The sequence below is a fragment of the Nelumbo nucifera genome, chromosome 7, assembly GCF_055504915.1.
Source record: "Nelumbo nucifera cultivar China Antique chromosome 7, China Antique-T2T, whole genome shotgun sequence".
Lineage (NCBI taxonomy): Eukaryota > Viridiplantae > Streptophyta > Magnoliopsida > Proteales > Nelumbonaceae > Nelumbo > Nelumbo nucifera.
The window spans coordinates 5,847,715-5,869,141 of record NC_142655.1 but is presented as its reverse complement, the minus strand read 5'-3'; the positions used below and the strand labels follow the sequence as shown (position 1 = coordinate 5,869,141).

The 21,427-nt window shown below is 35.6% G+C and overlaps 1 protein-coding gene across 1 annotated transcript; it reads left to right on the top strand.

Moving 5' to 3' along the window:
• The first annotated feature begins 17,395 nt into the window (after positions 1-17,395).
• On the top strand, positions 17,396-21,101 carry LOC104597407 (guanylate kinase 2-like). The gene is made up of 11 exons (XM_010258907.3): positions 17,396-17,865; positions 18,315-18,349; positions 18,547-18,654; positions 18,755-18,831; positions 18,908-19,037; positions 19,218-19,580; positions 19,886-20,007; positions 20,101-20,236; positions 20,371-20,416; positions 20,531-20,636; positions 20,715-21,101. The coding sequence occupies exons 2-11, from the start codon at positions 18,347-18,349 to the stop codon at positions 20,830-20,832; spliced, it is 1,209 nt and encodes a 402-aa protein (XP_010257209.1). The 5' UTR covers positions 17,396-17,865; positions 18,315-18,346; the 3' UTR covers positions 20,833-21,101.
• The last annotated feature ends 326 nt before the right edge of the window (positions 21,102-21,427 follow it).

The following is a 21,427-nucleotide window of genomic DNA, read 5'->3' as shown; positions in this document are numbered from 1 at the left end:
CAGATTGAATTAGACCAATATCCGGTCAATTGAGATGGTATCTTTTCTTATACAAGCAGTAAGAAGGGATAAAGGTGATCTGAGTTCCCACTAACTATTGGACGGGAAGCAAACAGAGTGATTGATGCACCTGGGATGGGTTTGCTCGAGATGAGAAGTGGAAAAAAAAAAAAATCAAATTCCTCTCTGAATGACCAAATTTTCTGCCTTTTTCAGTAGGAGTGCTCATGGACCGAGTCGTGGCAGGCTTTCTACCTATGTTATGTTAAGGGCTATAGTTCAGGCCCAGACTCCGCCCGGGCTGGGCTTTGAGAAATATCATTTATATTTAATGAGAAATATTGAACTGCTTTGACTAATAAAAAAAAAAAAAAGAAAACATGAAGTTTTGATGAATGGCACCTACCACATGTCCACATGTCGGTTGATGGCAAGGCTTAGGCACTATATAGAGAGAGTCAAGTAGGTATAGTTTGATATGGGGGTTTGAATGGATTTGATGGTGTCTTGTTCATGTATTACACTTGTAGAAGTAGAACCTTTAATAGGGGATCTAATAAACGTCTAAGGTTGGGCTTGAGGCAGCTGAGGTTTCAAGTGAAGCTCAACCTGAGATAGGATGAAGTTCAAGCGGCAGGTTCTACTTCTACATTGTATGCATGGGCAGTGTGAGTCATGTGTGTACCCACTACCCTGCTCTGTGCTCTGTCCTTCCCCCTGAGTTTGCTGTAAAGCAACAGAAAACTATATATATATATATATACTGCCAAAGAAAATTACATATTCACATGGTATGGTAGAGCTGAACGAGGGGGAGGGGATCCATTCATCCACCATTCATCCAAATTCCAAAGCACATGCTGACATGCCCAAGCCCAACGGAACGGTGGTTCATCCATTCATCCAACAAATTCATCTTTAACGGAATGGGCGCCTTATAGGCACATCCACGGAACATCTCCCATGAATAACAACTAATAAATATGGAAAATGTTCCCAATGCATGATACCTGTGAGAAGCAGATCCCGTCTCATTGGCAATTAGCATTCTTGGGTGTTGTACATTCATCAACCATGCATCCTTTTTTCACTTATTAACCACACACGTGAACGGATGGTGGTTGCGTCCTTCTTTGGCTTGGCTGGACTATAGTTAAAATGCCTCCACTCAATTGGACTTTTCTTTAATTTTCAAAACCGAAACCTTCCATGTGGGATCCACATATTAGGTTGACATGATCACATGATGGATGGATAAATTCGTCAATTACCTGATTAACTAATTTATCTTCTATAGAATACCAACAAACAAACAAGACCTTAATTTAAATTCAATTTGACACCTTAATTTAAATTCAATCTGACAAAGCCACATTGAGGGAGAGACCAGATGATTTCAGGACAGGTCTATTATTATAACAGCTAAGTTTTCATTAGAACAGAAACAAGCGAGAAAGAAGGGATGAGACACGATGGATCATCATCATTCATCAACACCAACAATTTTCTGAATCAATTCAAGCAATGACCTATCAAAGGAAACGACACAGCAGAGAGGCTTAGTTATCAACAAGAAAACGAAACCACTCTTTAATTGAATTGTTGTTGAGGCCTTGAGGGAATGGTCTCCAATCTCCATCTTTCATCTTGGGGTCGCCCACAGTCTTGTACTCTTGGATTATTTGAGCTACTGTACAACGTATTGATGAGCTCAGGTGTTTCCCAATTTCCAATTTGTGCTTCCTTCTTCATGATATTTGGGTTGAATTTGGTCCAAGATAATTTATACACTGGCCCCACTAACGGATGGGTTTGGATTTTGCAATCTATATGTCTTATCATTTTTGCTTTACTATATGTATATATATATATATGTCTCCACAAGTTTCAAATATTATAACTTTTAATCATTTAATATTGATTTTTTAATATTATATGTATCAATATTTATATATATATATATATATATATATATATATATATATATGATTTTCTTTTCTACTCAATAATAAATTACAATTTTTAAATAATTACTTATTCCTAAACCATCCAACAATCTGTTATGCTGCAAACTAGTTTGAAGGTCAAAATTGGAAGAGTCCAAATTCCTGGACCCACCCTCTAAGCTTTGGAATTTGCGCTTTAATTTGAAAGTCTAAAAGTACAAAAGCCACCATTTAGGCTTTATGCTTTTAGGGTTTCAATATCCTGGTTTTAGGTTATTATTTTTGCTGCCAAGATCTGCAACAAGGGAGGAATTTGAAACCCTTGAGTTCGAATTCTGTGGACTCTTCGATTAATGGAAAGCGCGCACTTGCAAATGAAAAATGAGCATGCTACCTTATCAAGTTAACAGAAATTTAACGAAATTGCTCTGTTAAGGTTGTTGGTTCGGATAAAAAAGTGAAAAAGCGACAAAACCCAACAGTACTTTTTCCTCCCCGAGCAAAAACTTATCTAAACACATTTCCATTACAACACAAAAACAGAAGGGTTAATTTCTAATCTAGGATCTTCTGATAATAAGTGGGGTTATTTTGGTCTAATTAATATAAGAAAAAATTTGGAAAAATTCTCGATTAGTACCTTGTACTTTTTACCTAGTGTCACTTTGATCCCTAAACTTTAAAATACGATAATTTACTATACGAACTTTCAAAACGTGACAATCCAATACCTACCGTTAATCAGATGTTTAGCTCCCATTAAGTGATATTTGAAAAAGATACAAATGGCCTTCAAGTGTCATTTAATTTTCTTTATCAATCATCTAAATGTTGACAAAAAATTAACAGTCCCAAATCCTTGCTTATTCCACTCAAGAAAGTTGGGATCACGTATGAGTGGGCATTCTGGTGACTCCAACTTTCTTAAATAGAAGAGGCAAGGATTTGATACTATTAATTTTTTGTCAATATTTGGATGATTGATAAAAAAAAATTAGATGATACTCGAAAACAATTGTCTTTTTCTAATGCTATTTAATGACTGGTTAACAACTATTTAACGGTAGGTATTAAATTAAATTGTCACATTTTAAAAGTTTGAATACTAAATTATCGCATTTTAAAATTTGGGGACCAAAGTAGCATTAGACCCAAAATACAGGATACTAATGGAGAATTTTCCCAAAAAGATTATATATTAAGGAACACTTGCAAAAAGTAGAGAGCACCCCTCATTTTGAGTGTTTTTTACTTGAAATTAAGTGAAATCCTTCGTACGCAGAGCAACAATCACGGAGCAAATAAAGAAAAAAAAAAAGGAAACGGAAAGTACGTTACGACTCAACTTCTAACAAACCAACTTCTTCCAAAAAAAACACAACAAACTGGGAAACTAGTTGAGGTGGAACCCGCCGGGATATGAAAGTTGATCTAACACGGTACTGACCTCTTTGTCTTTGGAGTTTCTTCTTAGGTAGAGAAAATTTATAAATCTTATCGGCAACAGCAAGGAATTAATTCTACCGGCATAGACCACAAAGTTCTATCTGTTTCTAAAGCGACAGAGGACCAATTGGCTGGATTCCTACCGTTTAAATCGAATATGAATACTTCTGCCATCAGCCTTTGTTCTTTCACTAGAGATTCACGATCCATCAATGGCTGCTCCGTACGCAATAGAAAATGAAAAGTTGTTTGTTTCTACTGGGTGTTGATTGGTTCTTTGGGAGAACAAATAAGCTTATTCTCCACGTATCCTTGTAGGGTTGGATTATGATACTGAAAGGGATGATACCAGAAAAACTTGAAACCATAAAAGTGTGATAATCAATGATGTGGTATTCATAATAGAGATGTGTGGTTGTAATTCACGGCGGGCAGAAAAAGTGAATAGGAAATCTCATTTACAAAAGTTTACCCATAATTCGCAAAAAAGTTAGGGCCCATCAACTGATATCAGTTTGATTGATCAATTCAAAACTCTTCTGGTATCATACCTTTTAAGCATCATAAATTTGTACATAGGTTCCACTATTATACCAGAAAAACTTATAACCAATATCAAAGTGGTATTCATCAAAATTCATGGAGAATTTTGATTGGTCAAAACTATTCTGATATCATGCATTTTTTTTAGTATAATAGATTCACCTATGTATTTGACTATAATAACTGAAAAACTTTTGCCTTTTTTTTCTTGGAAAAGCACAAACAAGCCTAATGCAGATTTCTGATTCCCACTGTAAAGCTATAAACATTCAAAAGGTCCAAAAACCACACTCTATGCACTCATATCTGTCCGTAAATTGGCATCTGACACCTATCAAAAATATACTTTACGCCTACAGATTCTGAACTTGGGGCTATCAGTCATTCTCCCTTCTTTTTTTACTCAAAGTGGAGGGGCAGCCACGATTTTATTAATCAATCAACCTCCAACGAAAAATCATTTAGAGGGGAGGATGTAGCCTGCCTTGTCCCAAGAACCAAACAAGCACACAACCTTACCCATTCAATCCTGACTAAATAACATTATAAAAAGCCAAAGAGAAAAAACCATGCCCATCTCATCAATCAATTCTGAAGATTGGAAGATGTAATATATCCATCCTCGCTACCTCAAATAAGTCCAGGGATTTGGGGAAATTTAATGTAGGAGGTGAACACATGAATGCCCAAGTTTGAACACATGATAACAGAAAAAAACTTATATAACTAATCAACCAGTATTAGAAAGCGGTAATCAATCAAGTGATACCAATTGAGCCACCATCAGTTGGTTTTTTTAAGGTGTAATTAATAAGGAAGCATACTGTTATTCATCTCACAACCTGTTAGATAGTATATTAACTTCACTAATAGATACGTATTAGTATATTATATAAAAAATTTATTGGATTTGATTTGGAGTGGATCCATATTTAATCAAGTTTATCATCATCATCTGAGCTTTGTCCCAGGTATATGGGATCAGTCAACATGAATCCTGTTTCATCATTCTGCTCTCTCTATTCGGCGTCATATGCATTGGTTTGGTCCAATTATACAAATAGATCAATTTTGAATTGCTTTAATTTGATAGAACAAATTGGCACCACTTCTGACCTTAGTAAGCTGATCCTAGGTCTATAGTGACTCTGTGCATTGGGATGCCTGGATAATTATTAGATATTTTTGGAGCTTTTATTTCTTCTTACTAATTTCTTTCTCAATATTCTCCTTTAAAATCCTGTAATTTCTAGAAGATAAGGGCACCAAGTGTTAAATTATTATCTACATAGATACATTCATACAAATATACATATATAATTATATATATATATATATATATATATATATATATTGTACACTTCATCCTCCCTTATTCTTTTATTTATTTTTATTTTTTCATTTTGATAACGTTTAATAAAGTCTTAAGATGGCCGTCGGGTAAATTTTGGAGTTAAAAAAAAGAGTAGACAATGTTAAGAGAAAGAGTCACTTAACTTATAAATGAAGTAATAAGGGCACATGCACCAATTCTTTATGCTTTATGGTTATAACAATTAATACGGCTCAGTAAGGAGTATAAATAGAAATAAAACCTTGTATTTTATATTATTTTGTTTGTATTTATACTCTTCAAACTAAGCCTAAAGGGATATATAATGAGAAAACCTTTGATTGTCCATGTATGAAGAATACCTGTAGATTAAAGAAAGGTTTCAAGACTGAATCCTACAGTGAGTAGACATAACCCAGTAGGTAGAATTTAGGCTCAGTTTGGAAGGAGTATAAATACAAATATATACAAAATACAAGGTTTTACATTATTTATACCCCTACCAAACTGAGCTTTAAAAAAAAAAAAATCTGAAACACAACTGTGACGAACCAAATTTATTTATAATTTTTCTTTTATCTAAGTCTAAGCTCTGTATAGAAGAATATGGACACTTACAGAACTCAATGTTCTCAATAAACACTACAGTATATCTTTCAAACGTGGACGAGATTAGTACAGTTTGAGCCTAGAAGCATTGGGTCTTGATTGGATCCAACCCTTCCTTGCCCCAGTAGCATAAATAAGAATTCTGGTCTGCTTTTCCAAGGTCACCATCTCCTGAATCCTGATGCCCAATTTAGATTGTCTATTTGTCCTTCATGCATGTGAGTCACATGTTTTCTTTTAATTATTAAGAGCTTTTTCTAGACATGAAATGGGAGTCTAAATTAACCACAAGAAGCCACGAATAACTTGTGAGAGAGGTGATTCAAATGCCTGATCAGAAATTTAATTTAATTTCCTGTATGTATTGGACTTAAGAAAGGAAAGGAACTACTCAACTTTAAACCAGACATAGGCATAGATTGTCAAAAGTTATGATTCTTGAATAATAATAATATAGACCGCGTGCTTCTTGAAACAATCCTCACTATGCTAATCTGACTTTGGTTGGGTGGTTGCTAGACATACTCTTGTTAGTTAGGGCTGTAATTGGGTTGGATTGGGATCCATCTGATTTGGCCTTATTTGAGTTTGATCCAATTATTGAGATCTTAATCCCCATTTGATCTATAATCTGATTACATCTAAGAGATTTGAAAACGGATTTAGACCCTATTGGATTTTTGTATTTAATCTGTTTTATCATTTTTATAATAAAGAAAACTAAAATGTTATAATCAAATCAATTGTTCTTTAATTCATACATATAAAAAAAAGGGTTCACTTAGGCTTTGGGCTGTGAAAAATAAAATTAAGCAAATAAGGTAGTATTGATTTTAATTTTTAACTTTACTAGCCCCCTTTTATAAACATTCTCCTATTGGTATTATATCAATCAAAAATTAAAAAAGTATAATTAATAATTAAAATCACTACTTTTTAGTATTATGAGATTTATTTATTTTTGCTTCATAAGATATACATATATATATATATATATATATATATATATATATATATATATATATATATATATATTTCAATTCATCTTCTACCATTCCCTAACGATATATACTCTTTACTATACCAACTCTTTGAACCTTTCCCTGAACTCTTAACATTAAACACATTATTTCCTAACTCATATATGGGATCTGCTTTCCACCAAAACTCTGCATATACCGCAAAAGCAACAGCATCTAGTTACACATTGAGAATATCTCTTCATGAATTTAACATACAGAGATACTTGTGGATACATTCAAGGTGCACACAGAGTTTTGTGGAGAGGTAATACGAACTCCCTTGCTCATGCTTTCAAAGGTTGCATTCATACTCTTCCTTGAACTACTTTGGTAGTAAGAGATATGCAACAAACAACATCTTTGGTTTCTTTCCCTCATGTGAAAGAGGAATTGGGCTTCTGTCAGGGCAAATCAGTACTCGCACACCATTCGAGCAACCCCTTACAACCTTGCATTGAAAATATCTCCCATGAAATAAATGATATTCCCAACGTACGTTAGGCTGTTGGAATGGGCTTTGCCCTGACGGAAGCCGGACTCATGAAAGAGGGGAGAATATCATTCACCTCACGTAGAAGTAGGGGGTTTGGGGGACCAAAGGCAAATGATGATGATGAAAATTGCTATAATGGTGACGGATAGATTGCAGCAACTTGTAGTGGTTGGAGGCTTAGCTTGGCTTATTGTACCAATTGATAGATGCTGTTGAGGAGGTGTTTGTGGTTGTGGGGGGTCACTTTTTGGCTTTTTCAGATAATTGTTGGCCACTCGAATTTCTTTTTACTCCCTGTCCACTCATTGTGGAGCAATCGACAGATCAATCTGGACTTCGGGAGGGATCATCAACGTTATACAGGACTTCCCAGTAAGGGGACTCAAGCCTCTGGCCACCAAAGAGGATCCCTTAATTAGTCATAAAAAGTAAAATGCAGGAGAAAGGAGATAGGGAGGGAGGAGGGTTTTGTACATGAATTCAAGTTGGGTATTGGTCCAAGTGATTTTAACTCAACACTGGGGCTCAATTTTGCTGAAATCATATGAGGACATTGAAAGGTAGGAATGCAAATGGATAGGATTGGATGTAAATCAGGGTATATTTGAATCCGATCCGATATTATTTATGTTGTATCTGATCTAAAGATTTGACTGAATTTGATAAAACTTGATTTAAATTCGAATCCTATAAATAAATTGGATCTTCGGATCTGATCTGATCTAACTTGTTTTCTTTAAAAGTTTATACATTATTAAAAGAAAAAATAAAATATATTAATAAAAATAAAAATAAAAAATATAAGTATTTTTAATTAATTTCATTATATATATTATATAAAAAATAAATAATATATAATATCTATCGAATTCGACCAAATAGAATGGGATCGCATCTGCCCCCCTATTTGAAGGTACAAAAGCCCTAGAATTTTAGGGCACTGTGGACCTTACAAACAAATAAATCCTGTGATTCTGATTGGTGGATGAAGGGAAGGGGATACGGAGTTGGGTGTGAGGCCAAAGCTTGTCTGATTGATGGAGGGAGGGAAGAGGATTCCAAGTCGGGTCTGAGCTATGTCTGTCTAAAATTGTACGTGTCAGCTCCGCTGGGGGAGGTAATGGGACCAGCTCTGTTGATTCATATGCGATTGTTTGGACGGTAATAAGCATCCTACTTCCTAGTGCTTTGAAATTTGACACAGGACATCTCCTATGTGTTATTGTCAATGACTCAAAGTAGTGTTTTTTTCCACCCAAACCACATGCGATGCATGTGCAGTTGAGATGTCTAGAATCTACTCATTTAAGAATTCAGAGAGGAAAAAAAGGGGATTGACTGAGCGATGTACATCTCTTCAAATACCCAAGTTAGATAAAAGTATCACAACTCCCCAAACTAATCAAAATCTTCAATTATTTTTGCATTGAATTTGAACATAAATCCCAGCAGGAATCCATTTGGTGGTCTCTGGTTTCAAAACCCAGAACAAATTGTTCCTTTAGGTTTTCTAACAAAGTATTGTTATTTATGAATTTTGAGCTTACATATCATGCAAGCTTCAGGTTCTTTCTCCTTCTGTGGTATAAAGTAGCTTTTGTAACTCATGAAATCCTTTTGGGTTTTCTTAAATTTTCATAAAGAAAACTTTTGAATGTTTCTTAAAGTTGGTTATATTAAGAAGAGTTATCCTCCTGGAAGATTGTTTCTTCAAGATAAACCATTAACTTTTCTTAGGAAGAAAGTATTGAACCACATAACTTTCTTCAAGATGCTTTTTATTAAATGTATGGGAGTTACGATTAGAATTGGAAGCTAGCCGGCAGTCGACCTTGAGTGTGAATTCTGCTTTGCTCTTGCTTCAAGTTTAATTCTCTTTTATTTGTTTTAAGGGGTAAAATGGGAAGTAAAATGAGGTAATCCCCACTTTAAGTTTTAAGGTGTACAAGCAATCAAAGTAGGACAAGTGTCCAATAGGCATTTAATGGTCTTTAAACAAGTACAAATGGAACACATGTTAGCACATGAAATGGTTCTACGCCTTGAATCAAGAAATAAAATAAAATCTTTTACGCCACAAAGTGCAGCAAATGTACACTGCTTGCTTAATTTCTTCCTTAAAATTGTTAATAAACCAACAATCATGATAGTGTGGTTCTTTGGCGTTTATTAATTCTAGACTTGTTCATTAGTTCCTTCTCTTCCAGAAAAGGAGTCAATTTTTTTTTTTTAACATATAACAAGTCCATGTCTAAAACCCCACTACTATTGCCATTTCAAAACGTTGCTTCTTTTGCATTTGCGGAGGCAGGATGAGTTGGTTTCAAGATTTAGAAGAAGAGAAATAAAAAGAATCATTTGCTTTGAATGGCTCCATTTTGGAGATGATACCATTATTCATGATGATCATTATCGAAGTTTTAGCCCTTGTCTGAGTTGTCTCAACTGTAATGCCTCCATTTTGGAGAAAATGACACCATTATTCATGATGATCATTGTCCAAGGTTTACCCCTTGTCTCAACAATATATGAATCCTATTCTGCTATTTCCTTCTATTTAATGTTACATCTTTTGTTAAATTATTAACCTTTAAATAATTTCTTAACCTAAGAGTGGGTAGAAGATGAGTCGAGCCAAATATTAGATTATTTGAGCTCGGTTTGGCAGAAATGCATAAGGCTTGAGTTCAGGCTTCGATTTGATTCCACCATCAAATACTAGAGGGAGTTCGGCTCAACTTAAAAGTTCACATGTTGGGCTTCGGCTTGGCTTGAGTTTGATAGTGAGCCAAGCTCCATATAAAATATAATATATTTATGCTCTATTAGGCTTGCAGCAAGTTTTATGAGTAAGGGTGCAAGTCAAGCAAGTTGGGTTGGATTTATGGTCAATCCAACCCAACCCAACCTTTCTAATTTGAGCCTAATCTGCATTGTAATTTGATGCACTTGAGTTAGGCTCGGGCCTAGACCAAGTTCAAGTTGGTTAATGAATTCATTCTAAAATTATATATACACACACACATACATACATACATACATATATATACAAATATTTATGCATATATGTAACCAAATATCTATATATATCTATGTATGAATGTGTATGGTTGGGCCAGGATCAAGTTGAGACAAAGTTGAGTCAAGCTCGGATCAAGTTTGAGCTACCTAATGGTTAGGCCTGAACCCATCCCAAAAAATAAAAAATACGAATTCTTAAACTCAAATCCAACCCAAAAATTAAAAATCCAAACTCAGTACGTATAAAATTTCGGAATAAATCTTATTCCGAATCGGGTTGAACTGCCCAAATTGCACCCCTATTTAAGAATCGAGCTTCATACTACTTTTGCTCAACGCCATTAGCAAAGCCTATATACTGGGCTCAAACTTGACTATCCAAATCTAGCTTTTCGCAAATCGAACTTGAATGGCTCGCAAATAATATATTGGGCTGCAGTTAGTGCTTCTGCCGGTGGGTGGAATGACTGGTCGAGTCCAAGTCCCCCTTGGATGGAGATTTTCTCAATTTTGAGAAATGATATTGTTTTGTCTGTTTTCGTTTAATTAAAATAAAAAAAAATCACTGCTATTTTAACCTATGTAATTATTGGTTTGCCCTATAAATATTTTCTTGGCCTTTATCACTTATTAGTAAAATTGTAGATGATTTTCTATACATGTGATATGTCTACTTGGGATTTATTGTATCAACAGTAATGTCAAAAACATTTGTGCAAATAAATTCATGTTGATAAGAGCTCTATATGGTGGATTGTGGGAGGAAAGCAAGGTTTAATGCATCAAAATGTATTTTCTGATACGTAATGGTTTTTGAGCTTACATATCCACAGTATCAGTTATAGCATCAGCTAATACACATACTATATCAGACCGAATTGGCGTATTGGCCAATCTGCTACTAGTTTTTTTTATTAAATCTTTTTGGTAATAGATACTGATGTAGGCGCACATGGCCGATTCAGGATGGTGATACATGGCATCGTTTAGATGGCATCCTGACTGTCCGCTGCTAATAAATTTTAGGTAGGTTCAAGTATAAATAACTGGTGTCACTCCTTAGGTAAACCATCTTGGTTTTTCTACTCTCAAGCTCTCTAGTATTTTGGTGACTTCGTCTGAGCTATCTCTCTTAGGTCTTGTCCGCTCTTTTGCTACACACTTACTAACTTGACCGTCAGAGTCTCCACCCAAGAATAACATCCGGGGCTTCTGATATGCTTCCTCTTCCACAAATCCAACTTATAGGCCCTCAGCTTCATCAGCCCTCAAATGTATCAATCCTTGGCTAAGAAAGTGAAATTATATTATTGCCCTTAGGCCAACCTTAGTAGCAACAGATTTCGTTTTCTATCATACCACGTTCGGCTCCATTCTCTCTCCTACCTTTTTGTAGGCTATTCAATACCTTAAAATATCAAATCATGTGTTATATATATATACACATATATATATATATATATTATGATTCGAGATTTACATTTTATTTGTATTTTATATATTTTTAAGATTTATTTGAATTTCTCATATATCTTAATTTATTCATACATAGCCAAATTGTATGTCTACGTCTTTTAAAATTTCCTTTCCCATGTTATTTGGGTGTCAAATGCTTTGAACCTTAATGGAAAGAAAAGATATTTTTTATGTTAATGACATCAGCATTGAACTATATGAAGTACCCATGATTCACATTGGAATATTCCACTGTTTTCAACTGTGATTACTCTAGATCATCCTGTCAATTAAGACTGCCTAACTTGAAGTCTCAATCTCAAGCAGATGAAACATTTCGAGCAATGACTTTGGTCAAGCAGTTTGTTAATTTTTCAATTAATGGGCCCCTTCTAAAAGACCTATGCCAAACTAGTTGCATAAGAAGACTTAGACTGTCCAATCCATAGACCTTTCTTCTTGAGCGCAAACATTATATTTAAGGGAAAATCTATAATATAGTATGGAAAGAGTTTTCATCAATCAAAACCCATCCATGAATTTTGATAAATAACACATGATTCATTATCAAGTCTATGGTTTTAGCTGATCGGTCAAGTGTTTTTCGGATATCATATCTTTTCCATATCATAGCTGAACCCTAGGGGTGTTCACGGGTCGAGTTGGGTCGGTTTATTGGGATTTTCCCAACCGACCCGACCTGGTTGGGTTACCTGAGGTGGAAACCGAAACCGATCCACTGATAGGCCAAACCGACCTGGTCGGTTGAATCGGGTTGGGTCGGTTTCGGTTTTGCTCTTGTACAAAATGACACCTAATTGAATTCTAATTGTAATTGCCTAATTGATTGCTTTTTTGGTATAAAAGATTATAGAAAGTTAGAAACTATGATAGATTGCCTATTCTAATTGTAATTGCATAATGGGCCTTCTAGTTCTAGTAGAAGACTAGTTATAATTAAGTAGGAAACTACTCAAACTAGGAACTACCGAACTAGTCTACTAGTTCGGTTCGGGTTGGGTTAGTTTCAGTTTTCACACAGGAAAACCGAAACCGACCCGATATATCGGTTTATATATTTGCCCAACCCGAAACCGACCGGTACTGATGAAAACTCGGCTGACTCGGGTTGGATCGGTTCGGATTGGTCGATTTGGTCGGGTTGGGCATTCTTATGAGCAATCCTAATGAACCCTATATTTAATTTCTAGTCTTCCAACAAGACAGCTGGGAAAACTTTGGCTGTCCTCATAAACGTGCGTGGCTGTAATGTGTCGTGCAGGAAGAACCTTCATTCTTTATAACTGTTTGATCTTGGATATCCAAAAGTTTCTCTTTTAGATGGAAAAATCTACGACGCAGGAAAGATATGGTATGGAAAAAGTTTTAACCAATCAAAATCCACCGATGAATTTTGATAAATAATATCTTATTCACTATCATGTTTAAGATTCCAATTTATTGATTAATTATTTTTCAGATATAAGTAGAGGCCCATGCAATGCAGAGTCTAATGTTAAAAAGATGCCCGTGTTTTATTATTTATAGAGAAGTGATTACATTCAGTTTCTTAATAAAAATATATTGTTTCTTCAATAAATAAATAATTAAATAAATAGAAATTACATTGAATTGACTGTGAGTTTAAATAATCCCATGATTCATTTTTTCATTTTTTTTTTAATTTAAAAGTACAAAATTAGATCTAAAGGGGTTGAAGCAACATGAGAAAAAGAGATCGAGAATAAGCTGATATGGACAATAGCGTACGTAGCGTATCGAGTACATGGCAACAACGCCCCTATTTTGGTTAGAAACCACTACTCATTTAGTAAATTTGGGTTTAATTTCCTATCTAATTTAGGAGATAAATAATGTTTAATTTGTAATTAATAATCCACGTTATTGAAATTAAGAAGGAGACACACATCAATTAACAAACTGAAAATCTGATGCATCTTTTAATATACTAACAGTACAGTGTTCATTCTATATGCTATTCAAACACTTCAGCCTCTCATTTCATGCAAGTTGAGATAAAAAAAGTACCACCACACACACGTGGCAATACAAGGGAAGTTGTGTGGTCACGGATTATTCTTGTATCATATAAAACATTATTCCCATGTATTATGCTACTAGCATTTACCAAAAATTAAATTAAATTTGTTGGTTAGGGCTGCAAACGGATTACGGATGGGATCAAATTAGGTAAAGGCTATATCTTATCCAATTCCATAAGAAATTCGACTACTCTGAATTTTATAAGACTATGTCCTATTTTCAAAACTATGATTTGAATCCGATTCAATTTGGATTGAGTAAAAAAAAAGCTTATTAATATAAAATTGTATTATTTATATAATATAATAATATTATTGTAAGTATATAGTGGTCATTAAGACCCTCAGAGTATAAAAGTTGTCAAACCAACACTATGTTGATGCTTGCGATGAATTTAGAACCCCTCGTACATTTGCGATGAATTCATTGTAGATCTGCAATTGCGATGAATTCATACTTGGGGCAAGTCACGATAAACTTTGGCTAGCACGAATCTGCGATAAAACTAAGACATGCATTGGTTTGTGATGAACCCCAAACACACATGGATTTCCAATGAACCCAAACATGCATAAAGCTGCGATGAATCCGATACCATTACAAAACTGTAGAATCACGATATAACATGAATAGATACCGGTTACATGTACACCTTTAAGTTACGCATGTGGATAGAATACTCATTCCCTAATGGAAATGATTCCCTTTCCTAATAAGAAAGAACTTCTTCCTTGATAACCTTAGCTTTCTCTCTATAAAAAGGGGTGAACAATCATTCTCAAAGAGACAACACAATCATAACTCTGACCTAGGGTTTCTCACAAGGGGATCCTCCCTTTTCTCTTCTCTTCTCTTCTCTTCTCTCTTCCTCACATTCTCTCTCTTTTATGCCATCATCTTCGGACCTTCGGAGATTGACCAACTTCTGCCTTACCATGGTAATTACAATTATAATATATAATATATAATATTTCATAACTTATGGATTTGATCAAATTGTAATGACATATTCCGATCCTTGGATCCACTTTTCTAATTTGATCCAATTTATTAACATCAAAGAAAGTATCCGAATTCAATTCTTACTTGATCAAATTTGAATTTGAATAAGATATGATCCAAACTTATTTTGAGCATAGTCATCATTTATACGGGTATAGATAATTCCTCTTTTTTTCATATAAAAGGTAACCACCAAGAAAAGGCATTAACAATCACATCGGCCCAATCTGAGCCGAGCACAAGAAGTTGGAGCATGTACCGAGGCTCCTCCATTTGGAAGGAGTATAAATACAAATATGTAGTGTAAAATCTTGTATTTTGTATATTTGGACTGTAAATATTTGTATTTGTATTTCTTTTAAACTGAGCTTAAGGTTGTATTTGGATGCGATATAAATCAAGAACCAATGTAAAATTATCGACGTAAAAGAAGCATTAATAATTTACATCGGTTCGCTTTTGTATGTGTTTAGTAAAAGAGTGTAATTTTGCATGTGTTTGGATGGAGTGTAATTTTACAAACCACCAAGAAAAGGCATTAACAATTTACATCGGTTTGCTTTTGTATGTATTTGGTAAAAGAGTGTAATTATTATTGACGTAAAACTACACTCCAGTTCAGGTTCGTGTGTGTTTGGATGGAGTGTAATTTTATATAGATAATAGATGTAAAACATTATCACCTTTAAATTTTTTATTGATGTAAAACTTTACATATTTTTACATCGATTTTTAAAATGCAACGATCATTATATATATGATTCAGTGTAAAACATCATAAGTGTATTACACCTCTTCCAAACGCAACCTAAGTACCATAACAATCTTCCACTCAAATAAGATTCCGAGAGATCGGTTTCAATCAGAGCAAAGCCCATTTGAACACTGTTCGAACAGTCTTTATAGCCTTGCATTGAGAATATCTCCATACTTCTATGCTTTATTTCATGGGGAGATATTCCCAATGCAAGGCTCTAATGGCTGTTCGAACGGACTTTGCTCCGACTGAATCCAGTTTTAGATTCCGAATGCAGTAAATATACACTAAATTTGGCCATAACCCGATTGGATCTAAAACCTTAATTGGATCGGTATCTTCCCAATTTTGGCCCAATATATGCGTATATGGACCACATTATCCCTTCATTATTTTGTTAATGTTCATAATCAACGGAAAAGAAATGAGGGATGATGCTAATCACACAGGATCTGCCACACACACACACAAGATGGTATTAACATAACTTCTAATGTGAACTACAACCGCACATCTCAAACTTGTATATCTTGTGATTGGAATCCTAATTGAAATGTACCGCCATACATAATGTTGAAAGCATTGTGGGTAGCGGATCCGGATCCGGACTATGCAAAGCTGTACGACCACGGTGAGCCCCCGGCTACTGATCATGTAATCCACATCCGGGCTCTCATCCCAAAGCCTGAATCTTGGGTCAGGGGTAGACTTGTTTTTGGGCCGGGTTCGAGCCGGGCTTGTATATGTATCAACAGAATACATTCAGGCTTGAGCCTGAGCCCGACCCAGCCATTGGGCCTAAATCTTGAGCCTGAGCCCATCCCTCATATAAAGCCTGGAGCTCGGGTCTAGGCCCGAGTCCGAATCCGGTCAAAAATTTGAAAATAGAATTTTTTTTATTTAATAAAAAAATGTTTTATTTATATTAAAAACCTTCAAAACTCAAAAATAATAAACATCTCATTATTACTTGGAAAAAAAGAGAAGAAAAACAAAGAAAAAATATTATATATATATATATATATATTTATTAAATAAAATATATTTTTATTATTTAATATATAGTATCAAGTTTGACTCGGGCTCAGGCCGGAATTTTTTGAGAAAGCCCGAACCTGCATTCCTAAAATTATGATCAAACCGAACTTAATAACAGGCCAGGGCCAGCCCATCGGGCTTCCCAGCCCAGGTCTAGTCAGGGGACACCATTCACAAATAGGTCCTAACATGTCCAATATTTCCAGCCTCCAAACCTACACTTGATGGGTCTACCTAGTAGATTAGTTTTGATGGGGAATAAAGATTGAGAGAGAGAGAGACATAACTCTACAAATAATCCCCCACATTGACTTATTTAAAACCATCTGATTATCCTGATTTGCCTTACCCCATGTGTTTGTTGGGACCTAGTCAATGAAGGGTCCTGATTTATATCACATAGAGCAAGTTGTAAGTTATGGAGGGTCCAGATTCATTTTTAAGTATCCCAAGTCTCATTCCCTAATATCCTCCCCCACCCCACCATAAATTTGAAGAGAAAAGAAAACCCTAAAAAGTAGGGGGTGCAAAGGCTGCTAGCTGAGAGAAACCCTAAGCTTGCAAAGATGGTGTCGAGCTTATAAAAGAAGCATTTTAGTTCTATTGGTTATAAATTAAAGACCCAAAAGGAAGCTTCCTAAAACCCGGGCTATGAAGTCCGGTTTTGTGGTCTGGTGAATTGAACGAGACTCAAAAGGAGGTAAAGACAAGAGGGCCAGGGGAGGGACAAAGACAGCTTTTCTTGAAGACCCTTTTTCTCCCTTCTCCGTCTCTCCTTACATATATACGCCATGAAATCATGAATGCAAACCGTGTTTCTTCAGACCCATTCCAGTCTTCTCCACTCACTCTTTCCTAATTCCTTTCGAAGTTTGAAACCCAGATACTCGAATTGAGAGGACTCTCGAGTTTTTGACTCAAAGGCTTAGGCTTGATTATTGACCTATTTAACAGCAACTCACCTCTCGAGAGAAGAAAGCAACAAAAAACCTTCGCTTCTTTTAGCGGTTGTTGGTCTCATTGAAATCATATTTTTGTTGTTTTTCCTTACTCTTGTCATTGATTTTAGCTCTGCACTATCATTAATCAAAAAATCCCATCGAGGTTCAACTGGGTTTTAAATTTCTTTCTGCCTGGTAAGTAGATGCACCACGCCGTTGCTTTTGCATTGTTTTCCTGGATTTCTTTTTATTGTCCTCGTTGGTTGGTAATGGTTTTGTGAAATCTAGGAAAAATACGTATATGTTTGTCTGAGAATAAATAGCCTATGTTTTCACAGAAAGGAGATCCTCTGTTTTTATTTTTCTTGGCCATTATGTTCTTCTCCCTTTTTTTTTTATTTTACTTTGTGGAATTACATTTTCTTATCTAGTTTCGTTGTAATATGGGCATCTGGGTTCTGAATTTCCTTTTTTGTTTTTCATTTAACTTTTCATGTTTTGACTTCTAAGAATGTTAGCTGTTATTTCTTGTGTTTACTTAATGGACTTCAACTCGTGCTCTGTTCTATTTCCATATTATCCATGGAAAATGGTGGTATTTGTGTTTCTGATCTTCTCTTCCTTCTCTTACACCTCTTCGTCAGGTTGAAGCTTGAATTGGAGAGCTAGATTTTCCATGGTGAGATTATTATTTTTGGTTGAACTTCTATTATCACTTTCTTCTGACATTATAAACCTAGTGAGAAAATAAATAAAAGATGCAATTTTGGTAGACTGATAGATCTTGGATATTGTTGTATTTTTGTAGAATTCCAATCCTTTGATATTTTTGTACACTAGTACCGAGCATTAATTATTTTGGGTTTTGACGATCAGGGTGAAGTTCAAGAAATCTTTTCGGATGATGTGAAGGAAGTTTTCGCAGTTGGGCTTGATTCAGAAGCCAGAGGCTACCAGACAGCAACTATCTTGGGTGAAAAGATTGTAAGCAAATCCGACATGAGGATTGTATATTCTTTTTGTTTTTTTTTGGTGTAATCTCCCCTATTCTTGTTTGTAACGAGAGTGCTTGTGTTTTGTTTAGTTTGTCATTGGTGGATCTTCTGATGGTTCAACTTTGTCAATTGACGTCAAGGTTTTCCACAAATCAACAGGGAAATGGTGAGTTCTTGCTCGTGCATTGATACATTTGAATCTAGATTGAGTGGGAATCACTGATTTATGGTAAAATTGGCAGGAGTGTTCCTAAGGTGTTAGGTACAAAACCCACCCCATGTAAGGGTCATTCGGCTGTGCTTCTGAACAAGGAAAGAATCTTGATTCTCAAGAGGGACTCTACCCCAGAAGATTGTGCTTGGTTTCTTGAGGTTTGTGTTCTAAACCTATCATAGATCCATGATCCAACAATTTCAGATGAACTTTGATCTTATGCAGTTATAATAATCTAGTTCACATCCTGCCATTTTCTATTAAGTGTAAGGTGATCTAAAATTTATGACCCATTCCCACAATCCTAAGCTGTTAGATCTTTGTTTTATTATTGTTAGGTGGACACACCATTTATTAGAGAGCAGAAGAAGATCTTGAATGTGGATGTGGTTGCTTGGAGTAAAGGGGTTAGAGGTTATAGTCCTAAGCCAATAGTTATCAGTGGTCCCTCTGGAGTTGGTAAGGGAACATTAATAAACAAGCTCATGAAGGAATTCCCATCCATGTTTGGGTTCTCTGTGAGCCACACAACCAGAGCTCCAAGGGACAAGGAGAAGGATGGAGTCCATTATCACTTCACGGAAAGGAGCATAATGGAGAAGGAAATACGTGATGGCAAGTTCTTAGAATCTGCATCTGTTCATGGAAACCTGTATGGAACCAGCATTGAAGCTGTTGAGGTTGTAGCTGACGCAGGAAAGGTATTACTGTTTGAGATAAATGGAGAACCTCCTGATAATCATTAATCTTCAATATTTTAAACCACTGCACACACACTGTAACAAGTTCCAACCAGCTGAACATAGGGCTTAATTTTCAATATTGGAACAGTGTGGGATTGAACTATAACCTATCCATGGCCCAACCTTGCATTAGGATGACACATTTGGGTCACCATATACACTATATGCATGAATTTCATGCGCAGACAGTGTTCTTACCTATTATCTCTGATATGCTAAAATGTTTTATATCCACATTTGATATGCCTTCAGTTTTATTGTAGAGGTGCATACTCGACATAGATGTTCAAGGTGCCAGGTCCGTAAGGGTCAGTTCTCTTGATGCAGTTTTCATCTTCATTTGTCCACCTTCATTTGAGGAGCTTGAGAAGCGACTTCGTGCTCGGTTAGTCATACAGCTGAAAGTCCAATATATTGTAATATCAGGACTGAAATTATTATGGTATAGTGGTCTAAATAAACTCTTGCTTTGTTATAGGGGCACTGAAACAGAGGAACAGGTCCAAAAGCGGCTCTGCAATGCAAGATTAGAGCTTGAGCTAGGAAGATCTTCAGGACTTTTTGATCATATTTTGGTAAACGATGACTTGGAAACATGCTACCAGAGCCTTAAGGTGCTTGTTTCTTCTTTACTAAATTTACATATATACTTCAATCCTTTTATACCTCAAACTTGGTCAATTTTGGCAAGTTGGCTAATGTCTTCTAAGCACTTGGCCTGATAACTGAATATGAATCTTTGATGTAGAAACTGTTGGGCCTAGATGTGAGCATGGAGGCCACCCAACAACAATGTGAGTACTCTTGTATTGTTTAGTTCCAATGAGATAATTCTTCTTTTGTATTCTGTTTGCTGTATAAACCCTCTCTGAGAATTCAATTACTGAGACCTTAAAAATCCCATCCAGCTCAAAAGATGGTTGATGCTCCTTTGGGAGATTCAGAATCAGAAATGGATCAGAAAGTCTTGATACAATGCAGAGCTTCTGAACTAGGAAAGACATCGAAGAACTGGTAAGCATAGCTAAACTGTGCCACCACTAAATTGATTCTGATATCCAAATAAATTCTCATCCTATGTGGGTTGAGCAGGTTTGTGCTTGACGTTTCTTCCATCAAAGGAGGGGCCCCAGGCCGGACAAGAGGAATAAACATGTATGCAATCGACCCATTTGCAGATGGTCAATATGGGATTAAAACATCTTCATGATATTGAGCGGATTGACATTGAACTAGTTAGTACTAACGGTGGCCTCTCGGCTTTCGGTTTTGGATTATTAACACAAGGAGTGAGGATTGGTGATATATCTCTTATTGCAGTGCAATAAACCAGAAAAAAATCCCAAATTAATTCACATGCTGTTCTATTTCCCCCCACATTTTTTATTGTTTATTGCTGAGATAAGAAACTAGCTCTTGGCCTCTATTACTGTAGTAGAGTTAGGCTGACAGAGAAATTTGCTTTTCTTTTTCCTAGTATGGAGATTGTGGCTGATGGTCCATGGGCTACGTAGTACATACATATGTATCCTGCTTTCTAGATATTTCCTCGATCCTTGCTAAAAGAGGAGAATAAAATATGAATGCAACAGTGATACTAATTAACTATACAAACCTGATCTTAAGTGGGTTTTTGGCTGCTTAAAAATTGTTTTGACCTGACTGGCAGACTTGGAAGGATAATTAGCAATGAGCCAGCCACTGGATATGAAAAAGAAATGAAATGTTTGACTAAGGATTGAATCCGTATGCCGGCTTGGCTAGCATTTGATAATTGGTTTCCACCTAAAATAAAACAAACACAA

Coding starts and splice junctions, on each gene's coding strand:
- LOC104597407 (XM_010258907.3), top strand. Junction 20,417..20,530: donor GGAGGCCACCCAACAACAAT/GTGAGTACTCTT, acceptor AATCCCATCCAG/CTCAAAAGATGGTTGATGCT. Junction 20,637..20,714: donor GGAAAGACATCGAAGAACTG/GTAAGCATAGCT, acceptor TGGGTTGAGCAG/GTTTGTGCTTGACGTTTCTT.